At 41.6% G+C, this 19,803-nt stretch overlaps 1 protein-coding gene across 1 annotated transcript; it reads left to right on the top strand.

Annotated features, from left to right (window-relative positions):
* The first annotated feature begins 18 nt into the window (after positions 1–18).
* Positions 19–14,558, top strand: TXNL1 (thioredoxin like 1). Its single transcript, XM_031609268.2, has 8 exons — positions 19–273; positions 1,674–1,770; positions 2,746–2,919; positions 4,722–4,844; positions 5,188–5,257; positions 6,109–6,281; positions 7,578–7,682; positions 14,315–14,558. Exons 1-8 carry the CDS (start codon positions 176–178, stop codon positions 14,342–14,344), a joined length of 870 nt encoding a protein of 289 aa, XP_031465128.1. The 5' UTR covers positions 19–175; the 3' UTR covers positions 14,345–14,558.
* Positions 14,559–19,803: the final 5,245 nt, after the last annotated feature.

Below are 19,803 nucleotides of genomic sequence, written 5' to 3'. Positions count from 1 at the left end.
AGAGGCGCGGCGCCGCGCAGCCGGAAGCGCTGCAGGGAAACGTGTGGTAGGGTGCGCATGCGTCGAGCGCGACTCGCCGCGCGGTGCATGCCGGCCGCGCCTTCCCGCCGTGACGCTGCAGATAGAGGCCGGCGCCGCCGCTGTGGCACCTTCTGCCTCCCCCCGTCCGGCGAGGATGGTGGGCGTGAAGCTGATCGCTAACGACACCGAGTTCCAGCCCGAGCTGAGCGCGGCCGGCTCTCGCCTAGCCGTGGTGAAGTTCACCATGCGGGGGTGAGTGAGTGAGCGAGTGGCGCCGTGAGGCGCGGGCCCGGCCGGCGGAGCGCCGTGTCGGTGTGGGGCCGTGCTGGGCGGGGGGCGGCAGGGCTGTCCTTCCTCGGGGTGAGGGTGGGAAGGGGAGGCCGAGTGTCTGCCAGCCGGCTGGAGCCCTTCGCTAGAGATCGAGAGATGTCTGCGTACTGCTGCAGGAATCTCCTGCAGTTCTTTATGGGTTGCTGCTGCCGCGCTCCCGTTTGCACGAGTTGTCAGAATGTTCCGTTGTGGAGATGGCTGCGGCGAAACGCGGTGTTCTGGCTCGGTATTGTTAGTGAGTCGTAGCGCTTCTGTGATCCCTGCTAAGGGGTTAGTACGCTGTGGCTATGTCACGTTCTGTGCAGGGATTTCAACGTAGTTGTTCTCCACAGGTGGCAGTGGATTTCTTGCATTCAGTTTCAGAGAGTTTACTCAGCATTCTGTTATACCTGTCGGCTGAGCTCTGCACGGCCCTTCGCTCACTCACTCCTTTAGTCTGGGTGATTCTTACTGTCATATTGTTGATGAGGCAAAAAAGCAGTGTTCTCTGGATCTTAAGAATTGGTATCATTCAATATTATAGTGTATATTAATGACAGCACATCAAATTCCCATAGGTACTGCTTACCTCTCTTCATGGTGGCCCATTTGCCTGGGTAACTTACCGACTCATCCTTGCAGGGATATCTTCCCATCGTGACATCACTGCAAGGCCCCTTTTCCAACTGCTTTGCCAATGCGCTCTTCCCTAGAAAGGGATCACAGCTACTTGGCTTCGCTGCCCACTAAGTTCAGGCCCCTGACCTCACTGTCTCAGCACTGGAGCAGCCACGTAACGATGTGCTCACGTGAACAGTGGTTGCAATCTTTTTATATGTTTAGAAGCTCACCCAGAATCAGGGTTTAGACAGTTTCTGTCTCTTTTGAATTCTTTCTCTCCCTCCTCTCATTCTTTGAGCTGTTGGACTAGTGGTATCTCAGTTTCATTTTCTTCCATCTGATTTAGGATTTCCTTACTCAATGTCCTCACTTTAGTAAGCATTTTTTTACTTTTGCTTACAGGGGCAATTGATAATGATGCTGGTTGATTCTCTGTTTCAGCTGCAGGGCCTGTCATTGGGGTTTGGTTGGATCCACAGACAGTTGTGGTTGTTGTATATGTATTACAGTAAGACTCAGCCATATTAGCTTATTGTATTACATATAACAACCACATTATTGATGACGTAGTATTATGTAGCAGTTAGCATTGTGCAATTCAGATTATTAGCTGTTTTCACCCAGCATGTACCAAAGGTACAGTAAGAAAATGAACATGCTGACTCAGTTTGGGGCAAGAGTTTTTTAAAAAAAATAGGTTGAATTTCATTTTGTTTTCACAGATGTGGTCCTTGTTTAAGGATAGCACCAGCTTTCAATGCTCTGAGTAACAAGTACCCTCAGGCAACATTTTTGGAAGTGGATGTGCATCAGTGCCAGGTTAGTATTCCAAAACATATTTCAGCTTTTGTAAGAGGAAGATTAGACAATGTAGTGACTGATAAACTGGAAGGAAAGCTGGTCAGTTAGTATAATAAGTGTCCGTTTATGTGTTTCCTGCTTAACAAGAAATTTATTGATCCAAAATTATTATATCCACAGAGATGTGACCAAACATTTAGGAAAATATTCTTGCAATTAGCACTTTGATATCCTTCATTGAAACAATGTGCAGGCAGTTTTGCAGTTCCTGCTGCGTATTTTACTGATGTAACACAGTTACAAAGTTAGTGCCAGTAATTCCTCTCAAGTACTATGTGTCTGTTTTTAACAGACAAGTGTTGCAGATGAGCTGTTGATTGACTTAAGGGTTGTTAACAAAAATCAACAGTGGTGTGTTGAAAGCAAGCTTCTTGAACTTGCAAATGTTCAAGAAAAGCAAATGATAATGAAGAGAGATGAGTATAGAAATAGCAATGTTGTTTAAAACAACACTGAATTATGGCAAGTTTTGAGAAAAAACCACGAGGGTGCTACAGATACAGGTAGAAATGAAATGGAAGCCACCTTCTACAGTGGAAGGTTGCAGCCTTCGTGGTGTGTATGAATCCCTTTGGAAAGGGAAGTAACACAGGTGTAAAGAATGTTTGTAACATGGTAAATGAAGTGATCTTTTACCTTCAAGAGCATGTGAGTAATAGGATTTTTGTGATGTACTGACCAACCTACCAGTAACACAAAATCCATTGAAGGAATGCCTAAATATAGGAAAGATTAGGAGGATCTGAAGCATTTAAATTCGAGTTGTCGTCTGACTTGAAGGTGCTTATAAGATAAGAAAAACTGTTTGTGATGTTGGGGCTGCTATAGCTTGATTAATGTTAATGTATGTTCTCATCCATGAGAAACAATGTTTTTGCCTGATATTGGTAATAATGTGGTAGGTAACACTGGTAACCAATTCATGCATTCTAGGGAACAGCTGCTACCAATAATATATCAGCAACGCCGACATTTCTGTTCTTTCGGAACAAAGTACGGATTGACCAATATCAAGGAGCAGATGCTGTAGGGTTAGAAGAAAAAATTAAGCAGCACCTGGAGAATGATCCTGGAAATAATGAAGATACAGATATTCCCAAAGGATATGTAAGCATATTTTATCTTAAATCTTTTTTTAACATTTACACGAGTTGAACTTATTAAAACTTTCTGTTCCTTTCCAAACATGTTCTGGTCAAACAATCCTTCTTTAGGGAAACCTACAAGCTCCCGTGGCTTTAAGGGACAGCATTTGAAAGTTAACCATATTTGCTAAATATGTACATGACAGAATTGTAAAATATATTAAGAAAAATGTCTGCACATAGCCATAAGTGATTAAAATAATGGATTTCATATTTTATGGTGAGGGTTCATCTACAGCTTTGTGTTATGTTTCTTTCCTCTTCTTGAGCTTCACAGTATATCTTCCCAAAACATTTTTGAAGTGCAAGATCTTCCATAGTAAAGGACATAGTTAAACATAGCTGTTGAAAAGTTGCTCTGGTTGTTCTTTAGGAAGTGTTCTTTGTTATTCTTGTGGTGGTAAGCTGATCTGTAATTTGGGAGTTTGTTTTTCTTTCTTGCTTGCCACTTCTTTAATGTTCTTTTTCATTTATTAAAGAAAAAATCCTTTGAAGGAAATAACCTTCATAATAGTTCAGCTCTATAGCAGTTTACCATGAAAATGGAGGGCCATATGTTCTTGGACAAAGTAGTTTTTAAAGTTTACATCTAAATCACTTAATTAAAATTTAATTTTTAACTACTCTCTAATAACTTGAAATATTTTTTCTTGAAGAGATTTCTTATCACATGATCTAGACCTGTATTCTAAATAAATCAAAACTTGATAGGGATAATTGAATTTTTGGCTGAAATCTCAATGGAGCAAAGCAATCCACTTAAATATTTGCTCTTTCAGGGAATTATTTCCCATGTCCTGCTTTGTTTTCTTCTTGGCTCAAGGCAATTGTGTGCTTCAAATTACAAGCCTACCCGATAGCTGTACTTATAAACATGTAAGTGAGAGCTCTGATGTGACAAAACACTTTCCTAGAGCTGTTATCTGAGATGGTGTTCTTCAAGCAATCCTTGGTATAGTATTACTCCTTAAATGAGATTGCCTGTTGTTCTGCCAGCAGTATAAACCCAGTTAGGCGAAATATAATTTACCAAATAACTAAGTCATGTCACAGTTTAGTGTGCATCACTTCAAGTTAGAAAATCAAACATCTTCAGCTTGATTTTGAGTATCTGTAGAAGCCCAAATGACAAGCAGTCCAACACCAGGTTGTTTTTTTTTTTTTTTTGGAGGTTAACTATTTTAAATTCACTGCTGACAATATCCATTAGACAAATGTGAGCAGATCCAGATGGATGTTTCTCTTTTAGGCAGATTTCAAAAGCATAGGTCACTTGAATTTCTTGCAGTTCTACTATATGTTAAATATTCCACTGTATGTGTTGCACTTCACCTTATATGGTATGGGTGGGGATAGGCAGAATGCAGTAAGTAGTTTAACATGGAATAACATAGTTCTTAGTGTTACGGGAAGTAGGATACAGGAAGTGAGCTGTATTCTCTAAGCAGCCTGTTTTTGAGTTGTAGCTTCACAATATAAGCTAAACCTGAATTGTAATATGTAGTAATTTTAAAGCTAATATATGGAACTTCTATATGAGTAGCATATTATTCTTTGGGAACAAATATATACCTGTGAGAAGCATGGTTTAAGTTGCCATCCAACAAGTTCCTGTAGCTTTTTTTTATGTAAATCCCTGAGGTTTTCCGTGTGCTCTTTTTTTTTTTTATAATGAGCTCAGAAGAATTTCGTTTATTCCTTTTAGGGTTGGGTGAGTTTGTGGCAGATGTGTGCAGTCAACAATTCTCTTGTTTTTCCTTTCAGATGGATTTAATGCCATTTATCAACAAAGCTGGCTGTGAATGTCTTAATGAAAGTGATGAGCATGGATTTGATAATTGTTTACGTAAAGATTCTACATACTTGGAATCAGATTGTGATGAGCAGGTACAATGGATATTAAGATATTTTCAGTGACTGTTTTGCAGGTATTTTTTTTTAATGAGTTGGCTTTATACTGCTGTGGTACTGTAAAAAAGAGTGGGAGACAGTAGGTGGATGAAATAAAATAGGTATTCGAAGTTCACTAGCATTTTTTGAAGAAAAATTCTAAGCAGAGTAGCATTTACTGATACTTTAAAGTGACAGACCAGTGCATGTATGGAATATAGAGAATGTAAAACTACATTTTATTTCTAAGTTTAGGCTTCTACTTATTTATTGTGCTATGTTTGTTTGGAGAATGAAGAAAACAGTATTTAATGACAGATTTATCCTCTCTCCCCCACAGCTGCTTATTACTGTTGCATTTAGTCAGCCAGTCAAGCTTTATTCTATGAAACTTCAGGGTCCAGATAATGGTAAGTGAGGTATCTCTGTCCTTGAAACCTGAGCTTTCTCCACGTTCAGTTTAAATTTTGAAAGATGATTCTGTTGTTCCTAGTTCCTTTTACTGAAATTATGTTGGGATTTGCAGAAGATAAATTTGGTGTAAATCAATAACAAGTTATCTCACATTCCTTAAGAGGAAGTTTTTCACCCAGATGATGGTGACACACCGGAACAGCTTGCCTAAGGAGGTTGTGAATGCCACATCCCTGGTAGCATTCAAGACCAGGCTGGATGTGGCTCTGGTCAGCCTGGTCTGGTGGTTGGCGACCCTACACATAGCAGGGGGTTGGAACTGGATGATCACTGTGGTCCTTTTCAACCCAGGCCATTCTATGAGTCGGTTATGATTCTATGATTACCGTTATTTTGTCCTTGCGCACTTGTATCTGGTGCGAATAGATGATACAAATAGAGGATACAAATAGAATGTTACTATGTTACTAGAGGTTACTATGTTACCTCTATTCAAGAATTCACTGTGGGAAAACAGCTTAATTTTGATATTTACTTTGTTTATATTACAAAATCGAATACAGTGTACACAAATGTCACATGTGACACAGAAAAACATTTTTTTAAAAACATTTGTTGGATTTGTTACATGGAATTCTGTCACTGAAGCTTAAGCAAGTAATTCAACTTCAGGTATCTTTCAATGTCTGGATTGGTGGTGTGAGGATGGCAGATCTGTACCTGTAGTATCTCAAGTCTGTGCCTTTTTTGAATAGTACTTAGATGATGAGATAAACAAGGGCTTCTTGAGCAGCTTTAAAAAAAAAACACGTAAGCATATGAATCCTACTTCTGTATTTTGACACAGGACAAGGTCCAAAGTACATAAAAATCTTTATCAACCTTCCTCGATCTATGGATTTTGAAGAAGCAGAAAGAAGTGAACCGACTCAAGCCCTGGAACTAACACCAGATGATATTAAAGAAGATGGCATTATCCAACTTCGCTATGTTAAATTTCAGAATGTTAACAGTGTAACTGTAAGTAAATCCTGTATGATCTGTTCAGGCTGAAAACTTCATAGGCTTCTAGGGTACTATGATGTTGATTTCTCTGCAGATGTTTTTAGTTGCTCACAACTGATGGCATACTGTTTGTTCATGCTCAAAGGATTTCTGAAATTTTGGGTGAAGCAGGGCAATGTGCATGCCCTATCTCTCATCCATTATGTGAGAGATGGTTCATTTCACCTCTTCAAGACTTAGCATAGTAAAAATGCAATAGTATTAAGTACTATCATATCTTCTTGAAAGGCATCTTGTCTTCCTATGGAGAGTTCAGGAGGCAAAAAGTGGTGTGCAAGATAGGGCTCTCCTCTCCTAGGTCTCACCCAACAAAAACTTCTAATAAATATCTGAGTGGCTGTTTGTAGAGTACGTTTTAGAATTGTTGCTTATTTTCATTTTTTTTTGCAAATGTTTTACTGGTGATTATCTTAAATATAATGTGGTAATTTACTTCTGTCTTCCAAGTCTTCATTTCTGTAGACTTGTTTTTGCAACCAAATTTATCCTCTCCCAGATGAAATGATGATAGATTACCTAGGCTTATATCCCACAAAACTATGCTGTTAAATACAAGCTATGTATTTATTATTTAATCAAATCCCCTGTTAGCTTTTGGCAGGACACTGTGCAAACACTAGGCAAGTGATAGGGTGATCAAATAAAAGTTCAGCTTGTTTGCACTCTGCTTGTGTACCCCATGGTAATATTTCCAAAGTTTCCCAGCTGAACCTTGATCTTGTGTTTAAGAATTCAAAAAAAAAAAGGTCATTTTGTCCACCTCATGACTTTTCAGTACAGATAATGAAGTAAAAGAAATTTTTGCAAAGCCATGTAAGTAGAGCAATCACTAAAATAAATTTATAGTTCTAGTGCTTATGCTGTAGAACATGTAATTATACACACTGTCGTAATAAGGTACACCTAGCAATGAAGGCCTTAAGACCTCATATTGAATTTTGTTTTGAGTAAGATTTAATGAAGAGTGAGCTGTGACTTTATATCCTGTTTGATTGCTGAATATGTGCTCAGATTGGAAATGGAAGTTGAGAAATTCCAAGCTGTGTATGTTTTTAAGTAAACCACTGGGAAAATAATAGCATTCTATATAATCATTTAAAATAAGAGGACAATTGCTTCTCCAAAGGGTAATGAGGCCTTTATGATTGGAAAGAGTATTTATGTGGTCAGTTCAAAGATCTTGAGAGCCTAGCATTTTATGCATTAATTCAGGAATTCAGCACTTAGCGCTTGTGTTTTGGGATTTTTTAGTTGTTTGTCCAGTCTAATCACGGGGATGAAGAGACAACAAGAATTACGTACTTCACGTTTATTGGAACTCCAGTCCAAGCAACAAATATGAATGACTTCAAGCGAGTAAGTCTTTGTTTCTTAAAAGCACTTACAAATCTTTTAAATCTACCCAAAAAAGAGTTGACTAAAATACACTCAGTTGTTGTAATTTTGCAACTTAAGGTAGATTTGGCATCCAAAACAAAACATGCAGCTATATCTTAACAGCTCATTGGTCTTGCCTTTGTTTTTGTTCATCAACTGCTTCTTTGTCTTTTTTAAAAAGGTAAGAATGTGTACATCAACTACTGAAAACACGAGAAACTGTCAAGTTATGTGTACTATAGAGATTGTTGTTTCTTAACAGCTGTGAGATCTGTATCTTGATTTCAAAACTTGTATGCTGCTGGTGCTCAGGAAGCAGGGAAGCAAGTCTCCGTATGAAATAGACACACTCCTTGTGATTGGCTTGGTAGCTGTTTTGGTGAAGGATTTTATGGATTTTATTCAATAGGCAGCACTACATAAACTCGATCTAAAAATTATTGATCACAAGGTAAATATTACATTAAACACACTTTTTTAACACTAAACAGAGAATGAAACAACTTGCTATGGTATGACTTTAGGCCAACAAATGCTGAAGGATAAAGCATTCTCACTTCCTTTTTTTTTTTTGAGAATGTGAAATGGGTTTGAAAGTATTGAAACTTTTATAGCTACTTACAGCTTTCCTTCAGAATGTAATCTCTATTAAAAATAAACCGCTTTAAGACTTAACCTCTTTACAAAGACAAACAGAGCTGTAACACCACTGCTTCCAAACTGGGTGGCCTGTGCAACTATTGACGTTGAAAGACCACAGAATTTATTACACAAGCCACCTATAGCTTCAGAAGGCTAAAAATGCTAACAGTTGCCACGTTACGTACTCAGAATTTTTACGTTAAAACTTGATCTAACACCTACTTCTAAAATTTAATAAAATGAGTAATAATGAATAGAAGTTTGACAAAGTTTTGCCTACTTACTGAAATATGAAGGCATTGAAAAAGATGCTCTAATATGCTAAGTTTAATGGATACCAATTTTAGAAGTTTAGAAACAGGAAAGGCAAAAGGAAGGCATCTGTTCCACTCAAAACTACAAATAGGTTAATTCATTTTGAATCTGCTTACATGTTTTTTGTTGTGTACAGCTTTTTTTTTTTTGCAATTACTTAGGATAGTAGAACTGTACCCTCAGTGATTTCTGCCATTACTATTTAATGTCACATGATTAATTGCAGTACTCCTCTGTTATTTTGAGGAAGAAAGTGGCACTCTTACGCCGATAGTTTCAGTATTTGATCTGTCTCAGTTCCATTTGTCTGTACACTCTGTAAATACTTTCTGAAAGTTTATTTTCTAAAAGGCACACTCTTTTAAATCTGTTATTTTTTTCCTCTGATAATTTTGATCAAAGGTGCCTTTGGCTAAGCAATGTATAGCTTTTGTGGGATATCAGGAGCGCTTGTGACTAGTGGTGAGCCACCTGATGCTTCCTACAGTGTTTTAAATTGTGAGAACAAAATAGTACATTGGATGCAGTGCTCACGTGCTTCCTTAGTCCGAAGCTGTAACAGCCTTATTCCTGTCAGTGTCAGTTAAGGTAGACTTTTCAAAATGTCTGTGTGTAGTTCAGGTTTAAGTACTTAAGGGTAGTCATTAAACAAAGAGACCCTTGTGCACTAGGAGCCACGTGGAGAAGACAGGCAGCAACAGATGCAGCTCTTCTCAGAGTTTACATCTCAAGATGAGATAAATGGTTTGACAGTGAGAACGATTGATCACTGGAACAGGCTCTGCAGGCAGGTGGAATCCATGGGACAGGGCATCTCAGATGGTCTCATCCTGGCACACTTTTTCCATGAAGGGCTGGAACTGATGATCTCTCAAGGCCCCTTCCAGCCTAGGCTATCATTCTGACTACATACAAATCCCATGAAGGTATTAAAAAATAGAACGAGTCTCATCTGTTTGTTGTTAAAAAGGGGATTTTTTAGTCTCTGTTGGTTTTAAATGCAGTGCAGTTGCTTGAAAGCTGCTATATAGCCTGTTAAATACTACACTAGTTACTGTTTTGGTTCCACGTGTGAACGTCTTTGCGCTATTGAGGAATGCGATTTGTGACATCCATTGGAATGGATAGGGAGGGAAGCACCAGCTTACAGGACCTGTATCTTTTTTTAAATGTTAATGTTGGTTAGCGCTACGCTGATAGTATCAGAATGTCAAGAACTGCTCAGAACTACCTCACAGAAGAGCATATGCTGCTAGCTTTTGAGGCTGCTAATCCTTTCTTGGTTGAAGTGCTCCTCAACTTTGTACAAAATAGGAATATCAACTTCTGGAATGTGTAGTTTAATATCAGGATGTTAAAATTTGTTATCATAGCAAATGGAACATGCATTCTGGCAGAGCCAGACCAGTGCTCTTAGGAATCTGAACTTCTGTCTCCTCACTTCCACTGGTCTGTCAGCTATGGAACCTTAATATAGTGTGGGTGTTAATTGTATTTAGGCTGGTAGGTCAATGGGGAACCTCATGTTTCTTCTTATCTTCTGTAGCAGATGAAAAGACCCACCCCACTCATTACTGCTTTCAGGTGCCTCACTGCCTTAGCTCAGTCCACTTATGGAATGCATATTTCTCTTCTAGTTATTGTAGAAGCAGTATTGAAACATAATTAACAAGAGGGGATGAGTGCTTATTTCGAAATGGAAGGATTACGATGTATAAGTAGACATGAGCATGAGTCCAGCCATGCTTTTGTCATTCAACTCATTGCTGCTCAGGTGATTCTATACATGTTCTTTTTCAGTTTAGAAAAAGAAACCCACCACTGAGCAAAACATTGGTTTCAGTGACTTCTGCTGAGGATCAGGGCTATGTATTTTGATACCTAGATGTAGTGGGGTGTGAATGCAGGGTTGGTTGTAGCAGCTCACTGTTCAGCAATTGGTTATTAAGATGTGTGACAGCAACCACTGTGTCCTTCAGTCTAGGAAAATTTGAATTTGCTCATGTTGCTCTGAAACACCACCAGGGCTGTAAGCATGACCTCTTCCTGACCAGTAAAACTGCTGAATATAAATGAGGCATAGTTTGCAGTACTTACACTAGCTAACCCATGCAAACCTGAAACTCATCCACTCTAAAAAGCAGTTCTAAGTCAAAGAGATGCAGCTAGGTAGGCCCTTCATTAGGGATCTTGGCCTTAAGTTAGTTTTTACGTGTGTGGTTGGTATTGGTGGATATGAAAGCTGCGTTCAAATTTGTTACAGTACATTGTGTGCATCCCATTCCTTGCACAACTTGATTTTTATTTTCTGGGAAGAAGGAAGTCTTTGGAGTTGCAGGAAAGGAGGTCACAAAGGAGAGAAGTTGTATAAACTGACTGCAGAGCTGTGAGGTACAAGCTGGAAGTGATAAGGGGAACAGCTCCCCATCTTTGCCCTACTTAAATAAAGGGCCCCCAGAAGCAAAAGATTGCAATTAACATTTTCTTCCTGTGCGTATTTCACATTCTGAAGTAATTTTTGAAAAGTCTACTGTAAATGTACAGCTTTTTAATTTAAGCTGAATTATTTCTGCTTCTTGTCTTCATGAGATCAGATTTAAGGCAGAATTAAAGATCCCAGTCTATACCAGACCACACTCAGACATAGGAACATACATTTGAGGTTTGTTTCCAGTGCCCATAGATATTTCTCAGTCAAACTACTGAGAGGCAAGCAACTTATGCTGAGTGACATTTGTGAAGTTCTGTGGGTTTTTGACTCTTGACTGGTGGCTTAGTTAAGTCCTATGAACCTATATGCTGGTAAATTTCCTTAATTGTGGAAGACCACACAACTTGATGCCAATAGTGTTCTTGTTTATGTCTGGTTTAACTTTGCTGCTCTGTTTAGAGGCTGGGGATATGGGCAGGTGGGGACTTTTTAGTCTCCTCCTAAATCAAGGCTTTTCAGAACAACTTACTGCTCTCCACTTTGCTGCTGTTTTTCTTGTAACACTTTCTTTGTTTGTTTTTCAGCGTAACTTCCCATTTCTAAAGAACTAAAAATGCAGAAAACATTAAAAAGTAATAATAAGATTGGTGTGGTGTGGCACTATTCCCTTTCCTTGCTTCCTCTGCTCATCTAGCATCTCTTTCACCCTTTCCACAATCTCAGCACTGATACAAGGCCCATGTCTGCACTTTCTGGAATCAGGAACGGCCTTCTCTACCTTCTGATGCGTCAACTCATCTGTTTTCTTTTTTTTTCCCCATCCAAATCTTATCTTAAACACTTCTCTTTCTTACAGTTTCACAAACTCTGTACTCTTTATCCCAAAGTTGACATTTTTAAAAGCACACCATCTAGCACTTTTACACCTTTTTTTTGTCTGTAATTCATTTTTCAGCTTGAATTGAATTCTGTAATGGAGTTTGTGAAATGCTCTATATAAAACTTGATTTTTTTTCTTTATCTCAGTCAAGATTGATGTCCAACTTTGCTGTGACTCTGCAGTAAGAAGTTAGGCTGCTAATTTCTCTTTATTGTTCCCTACTTTGCTCAAAAGTAACTACTCAGAGAAGGCAGAGTAAGGAGCTAGGTGGTGTTTGTACAGGGGTGGCCTGACCACACTGCAGCAGTATGAGTCCAGTTGCTGGAACAGCATTCAAAACATTCCCCTATTATAGGGGAAATTAGAGCTGTGACCAGTATCTTGGAGCATGCTAGGTGACAGTTATTTCTGTAAACAGCTGGAAAATCGATCCATTCCTGAGAAAAAGATTAGTGATGTTGTCTGATGTAAGTTTGTATATACATTTTCTTCTTGGGAAAGTACAGTGGGATGGTCAGAAAATGTTTCTTTTACTGTGACAAAATACCTATATGGACGTGATTAATTTTCACAGATAATTCACATGGGCGTGTTGTCAATTCCCACCTCAGACTGGTATTGCAATACTTTTCATTGAAGTTACACACTTGCTAACAGCTAATCTTTAATCTTTCATCTGTTTTTTCTTTTTTTCTTGGTCTTTTTTGTGGGTTTTTTTTTTTTTTTTTTTGCTTTACTGTGTCTGAACACAGTTTGCTTTGGAAACATGAAGAATAAATACTACTTCTTGTCAGATTTAACTATTTTATTTTTTTTAACTTGATTAATTGGGTCTTGACGTGAATGGTTGGATTTCCGATTTTTTTTTTCTTTCCTCATAATGACAAGTTGAGTTTTCCTGATGCTAAGCATTAAGTTCAGGTCACAGCATGGTGAAGGGCTTCTGGTCAAGGATTCCTCAGAGATGAATTGGTCTTTTGAAAGTGCTTTTCATCAGTAGATATTAATTACTTTGTGATGGTGATAACTCAGTTCACCAAAAGCAGTTGGATACTCTAAAGATAAAGTGAAGTGCTCCCTCCAAGAAATGGAAGAAAGGGGGGAAGAATTGGGAAAAATATTTACAGAGATGGGACTTCTCTAGTTCAGGGCTGTGGGGGTTTCATTCTTTCTATGATATGACACCCCTTCAGTTCTGTATGTCACTACTGCCTGTGGGAATCTTGTGTAGTATATTGTCATTTAGTTGCAGAGGTAACTAACACTCAACATACTGGCTATGGGGGTCCATCAGACCACAAGAGAGATTTTACTCCTTAGTTTTCAACTTTATTTTGAATAGTAATTGGAAATCCTATATTCCATTAATATAGGCTCTGTAACCTCTATTTATGCTAATTCAGACAAAACCTTGTCGTAGCTCCAAGTGCTACTTTGGTTAGATGGAAATGAGTTGGGAATTGGTGTCTTGACAAAGGTCTCCTGCAGTTTCAAGTCCAAAGTTTTAAAACTTCCTTTTTATTCTGTTTTGAGTTAAAAATGGGTATTTAATTTTAGAGTCTGGGAGAGCACTGGAATTATCTTTTCAGAAAAATGACTAAAATTGCATCACTTCCTGCTGTGTGAGGCTTGTGTCCAGTTTCTGTAATGAACGGGATCCAATGCCCTTCCTTAATGAGCCATGCTAACTGTAAGCTTGTATGGCAGAATATGGAGTGTTGGTGTTTCCCTTGCTGTTGGCTGGCAAATCTCACCAAAGTCTGGTAGTAGTGGTAATCTTCTCTGAAATGAGAAGTGCTGAGATAGCTGGTGGGGTTTGCAGAACTGGAGATCAGGAGTAGTCTTCATAAGGAATAATGTTTTCACTAAGAATAACTGAAAATCCAGATCTCTCTTCATGTTTGAGCTGCACGGTAAGGTAGATGTTGTCAGGCACTTAGGGTCACCAAGGGAAAGGAACAAATGTTATTATTGGAGCACCCAGTGGTTCTCTTCCTGCTGTGTTATTTCACAGAGCATTCTGAGGTCGAATGCTTGGTGTATAACATTTCTAAATGTGATGCGTTGTGTTGCAGTTCCTGTCTTCTAACTCTTCTCAAGTGAGATTGAGACTTTGCTGCTTTTATTAATACTGACGATAAGAGTTTCTTGTGTCTTGCAGCCCTCTTAGCACCTCAGAGGGATTCACAGCTTCTTCACATGCAACAGTGCATGCTCAGCTGCACTAATGTAGTTGAAAAATCTTGTGGTTGTTGATTTTTTTTTTATGTTAATTAAAAAAAAGTTCAGTGCCACTTGCTAGGCTCACCACTCATTGCCACTGTCTGTCTTTTCCTCTATCAGGTAGTTGGCAAAAAAGGAGAGAGCCACTGAGGATGTTCAAGACACTGGAAGGCCTTACTGCAGCCAGCTGAGATCTTCACTTCTCTCTACAGCTCCTGGATAATTGCTTGACCATAGCCAGAGACTCCATTTAATGCCATTACCAATAAATCATTGTTTTTGAGATGGAGTTTCGGTAGTGTTTCTGTTGTAATCCTCATTACCTGTATTTGTAAATAAAATTCATTACTTTTGCCAAGTTTAACTTTGTTATTCTGGTAACTGTGACTCATCCCTGTTCCTCTTGAACTGCCCAGCTGGGCTGGAGTGGCAGAAGCAGCAAATGCTGTGGGGCTTCCTTTGTGTAGGGAGCGCAGGACGTCAGACAGCAGTCAGCCAGAGATGGCTCTTCACTGCCATTGGAAGTCCAACCCAGAGCAGATCTGCCATGAGATGAAGGAGCTCAGTGTCATTGTTTGCACAGAATGCAGGTATTTCTCAGCTGGGAACAGCTCTGCCTGTTTTGGGAATTTCCACTTCCCACCTCCAAAAGCACAGGATAGGACCTGTGGGTCTGTTCCATACAAATGCTGGTGTGGGCTAAATATTTTAATTGGCAGAATTAATTTCTTTATAAGATTAAATTGGTTACATTTCTAATTGCCATAAATCCCATGAGGCTTACATCCCATCCTCATTGGCATTCCTTGCTTGAGCACAGAGGAGTGGATCTTTTCTGGCACAGCAGAGCTATTCAGTGTTGTACCATCAGCATTCTGTTAGCACAGTCCTAATCTCCAAACAGAGCTGGGGCCTGGCTTGAACAGTGCTGTGTGAGGCACCGTTTGGTATCTTCTCACTCTACTCTCACACTGAGTGCTCCTCTACCCATCTTCTGTTTAACTGTGGATGATGGTGTGGTTTCTTTCCTATTTCCCTAATGTTTTCTTCTGGGGGGCTATAAGGTATTAACACTGCATAGAGCACATAGTCGTTCTTAAACAGAACTGAGGGCAGTATGAGTAACTGTACCTGGTGATGGCTTTGTACATGAATCACCTTTTGGGTTCTGGTTTAAGTGCCTCACTGCAAGCACTGCTCACCTCATGCTCAATACCCCAGAGCTGTGACGCCCTTGTGGTTTTCAGCTTTGTGTCAGATCTGTCGGTTCCGTGTTGTTAATGCGACTCTTCTGTGACTCCATCAGTTGCATGGTGCATACCTACCAAACAGTACTGTAATAGATCTGAATCAATGATTAGAGGGAACTGGTTAATGTTGGAGTTGATGGAAGATTTGGTGTGGAATTGTGCAAAAGGAGCTGTAAGTCATGAACCTGGAGCTCAGGTTCGATGCTGCCTCTGAAGTTAGTCCTATCCCTGAGCAGAGCTCCCAGCTGTGCACACACCTCACGTCCTTCGTGCTTTCTTTCAGCTTGGTGTGATGTGGATTTATTTTATTATCTGTGGAAATGAGATAATGAGTTTCTATTTTAAACTGAGAGCTGACGAGACAGTGGGATAAAATCTATAACTTTCCGTTACTGCTTTCACGAGCCGTTAGGCACAGTGGGACCAGCAGTGCCTTGTGAATAGCGTGTTTAAGAAGTCCCCTTTGGACTCATTAAAAGGCAGTAATAACCACTCAGCAGACAGATAGGACAAACCCCACGTGCGGCTCATGCCCCACCGTGTTTGCTGTGCTCCTTCCTTTCCATGGTGCAGAGCATGGCTCTCTGTACACAGCAGCCCTAGTGCTCTGGCAGCACCATGAGTCGGGGGCATGGCCACAGCTCAGAGACCCCCAGGGGCAGCAAAGGTACTGCTGCCATCGAGAGAACATCATTGGAGAAGGCTGCTGGCAGCAGTTTATCCTCATAATGCTGTTTGGTAAGCCAGAGGAGTGCCTATTTGATCTCCGAAAGAGCATTTTCTGCTTAGGCTGTGGCTCCATTAATCCTTTCAAGCCAATTCTGCAAAACTCAAACCATCTGTATCTGTGAAGATCACACTTTATTTGAGTTTTCTTTGTGTCTGCTGCTGGTGCATGGTGAAAAGTATGGGGATTTGCAGTGCCAGTCCACATATTAGCGTTACAGTGACCTTCTAAGGAGCATTTCCTAATATTTGAGCAACAGCAGTACAGCTAAGTCCAGCAGCAAAGTAAATAATAGTTCCATAGAATGGCAATAGCTGTGCTTTGGAAGTGCAGCATGGGTACAGACAGCAGAAATAGTGAAGCCATTGCAGCCTCAGCCTGCTCGTTGTTACTCAAATTTCTTGTTAGTTGCACAGTAAAGCTTAGCTCACGTTTTTGCATCAGATGAGATGTATGGTTTTTCTGGAAAATGATGAGCCCAAGGGTCCATGCCAGCCTGCAGTGGGGACCCCAAGCAGGACTTCATCTGACCCACACTGCACAGCTCCGTGGAGATGTGGTGCTCTGTGAAATGCTCAGCAGTCAGTGTAAAAACAGAGGTGTTGTCCATATCTGCATCGGTGCGGCAGAAACACAGCAAATGCTTTGACTTAAGAGATGCTTAAACCCATCTCTCTTCAGCCAGGCACTCAGTGTTTGGTTGAACCGTGAGGTCCTGGCAATGGTTTGGAGGGGAAAGTGCTGTTCTGTGGGGTCCACTCCCCAGGTGCCACTGGTCTGAAGGATGGTCCCACGCACCTGGCAGTCGTGTGGGCTCTGCCTGCACCCTGCACAGCGGGGCTCTGTGCAACCTAGTGCTGCTGTGCAGGTTGTGGGGAGCCGAGTTAAACATTCAGTGCTGCATCCTCAAATTTCTGTAAGTGGAATGGAAATTAGGAAAATGAGGTCAGGAAAATCTCAGCTGCTTGCAAATGGTGGTCCACTGCTCACCTGCATCAGAAGCCTATGCTGTGAGGCCTCTGTTGGAGCACATTGCCTTGCAGGCAGTAGAGAGAAAAGGCACTTTTCTGGTGAAATTCTTTTGCCTTTTCTCAGATGTCAGCCTCAGGTGAGATGAAGTGCTTTTCAAAAGCACACGCTCCTCTCCTTGGGGACAAAAGGATCCTGGAATGACCAGTCAGAAGCGTTCCATCCCCGTGTCTATAGGAAATGGAATGCTAGAGACCAGCAGGAAAAATGCTTATTGCAGTTGTCACAATTGGGATATTTAACTGTAATTGGAAATGATTCACTTTGAGCACAACAGGGCTCTGAGCCTCCCCGCACTGGAGGAGCTGTCAGCTCATGGACTGTGATAAATGCCAGCACAGGTACCAGCAATTCACTGTGAGTGCAGCACAGAAGCACACAGCGGGGGAGAAGGCCAATAGTGGCACAGTTTAACTGCAGTATAACGTTTCAATGTGAGCTAAAAATGAAAGAAGAAACATATTTCTGATTTGAATGAATGCTGATGATGCAATGCAGTAACAGAATGTACCCAGAGCATGAGCAGCGGGATGGGGTGTGGGTGCCTTCTGTGCTCAGAGAGCACTTCACATCTGACCCACTCCTCTGCAATCTTCTGTGCATGCTCCGAGGAAGAGATTTTAAATAATTTGGTACCTTCAGTGGGGACTGTGGGATGCACTGAGCATAAAGCAGAAGCTTTGCTGGCTCTAATTTTGCTATGCCACACGTCAGCACCTGAGCAAAAGGTTGGAGACCTGGGTGCTGCTTTCCCTTTGTGAACCTGGGCTTATCACACGGCTGCTGAGCTGTAAGGCTTCCTGCTGCACGTAGCTGCATTACCTCTATTTGCAGTGGCCCCTTTCTTCCAAGCAAACAAAAGGAAAACAAAAAGCTCGAATCAGTGTACAGCAATTAAGACATCATCTTCCTCTGTGCCTACCTGGTGGCTTTACAGGTGTGTGTTGGGAGCAGTCGGGATCTCTTTACATGCCCTAAAAGAGCTACCTGCTCCCCGTCCCTGCAGCTCGACATGCTGGACAACACATGTGCTCAGAACTGATTTTGGTCACTGCTTTGCACAGGATGGAGCCCATCCTGTTGGGATGATGGCTGTGCATGGATGAATCAGCTAACAGTGAGGCTTGGGTGGTGGGGTGGAGCATCATCTGCAGCCCTTGGCCCAGCAGCAGCATGCTTTGAGCTCTTTTTTTCTTCTTTTTCTATTTTTCCTTCCCTCCCCCCCCCTTTTTTTCCCCACCTCCCCTTTTTTCCCCTTTTTTTTTCTTTTCTCCCTTTTTTAATTTTTTCTTTTCCCTTCTTTCTTCGTTTCCTTTCTCCTTTTTCCTTTTTTTTTTCTCTCAGTTTTCTTTTTTTTTCCCCCTCTCTTCTCTATTTTCTTTTTACCTTCTTTTTCCTCTTTCCTTTCTTTCCTTTTTCTTTTTCCATTTTCCCTTTTTCACCCCGACACGATTTTCACGACACGTGGGGAAGCCAATCCTTAGTAGAAGAGTTCTATCATATTTTCTTGCTCCATCACCCCCACAGCAGAGTGGCTCAGCCAGCCTTGCAGCTTCCATTGCCCACGGACTGTGGGTGCAGGCAGGGAAGCAGAGGAAGCGTCCTCCTTTTTTCCTACAGACACGTGTGCAGGAGTCGTCTGGGGATTTGTTACAAACGGGCACAGGGCTGCTCGCATCCCAGACACACCAAGCAGCATCTTCAGATGGGAACTGCCACCTGTAATGTACACCTAACCTATTTTTACTCTGAGAATTTTAAATAATGAACAGCCTTCCTTGCATAACGAGGCCGCTATAAATCATCTGAGCTGCACCTGGAGACTTTGGACACATGAGTTACATCCCCACGGGGCCGCCTGCTGTTCCAACTGAGGAGAGACGACGCTCAACACCTCCACGAGCGCACGCCGGGTGATCTCCATCCAGGTGTGACATCACAGCCCTGCAGTGCAGTCGGGTCGGCGTGGGGCTGAGCGCTCAGAATCCGCTGTGCCATCCGAGATGGTGATTGCTGGGCGTGTGTGCGAGCGACGGAACGCTGCGAGCTCCGTTTTCAGGTGTGTGACACAGGGATGGCCACGTCCAGGTGTGTGACACACGGACGGCCATCTTTGGGGTGCGGCAGCACAGGGCCATCACCCATCATTGGCTGCGGCGTGATGTCCGTGTCAGCGCGGCGGGAACCGCTGCCCTACCAAAGAATAAATGGTATAAATGGCACGGCAGCAGCTTTCACCGAACTGCGGCTCGTTAGCACCGCACCTTGCCAGGAGATAGCAGACGGATGATAAAGGGAGCAGCAGCGGGCGGGGCCGGGCTGGATGGGGCCGGGGGACAATCGAGGAAGGAGCAGAAATCCAATAAGGAAGTAATTTGGCGCTGAAGCGCGCCTTGCTTCTGCTCGGATATAAGGCGGCTCCAAGTGCCCGGAACGTTCCGATTCCTCCAAGAACACTCTTCGAAGCAGAGAAATAAAGGCGAGCGAAAGTCACGGACTGGGAGAGGCGCGAGCAGCGCTCTCGCATCCCGTGGCGGGTCACAAAAACGACACAAAGCAAACGTGGAGCTCGGACGGGCACACGGCCCATCCACCGCCACAGC

Source organism: Phasianus colchicus, chromosome Z (assembly GCF_987193195.1).
Source record: "Phasianus colchicus chromosome Z, bPhaCol1.hap1.1, whole genome shotgun sequence".
Lineage (NCBI taxonomy): Eukaryota > Metazoa > Chordata > Aves > Galliformes > Phasianidae > Phasianus > Phasianus colchicus.
This window is presented reverse-complemented; position numbering and strand designations above follow the sequence as displayed.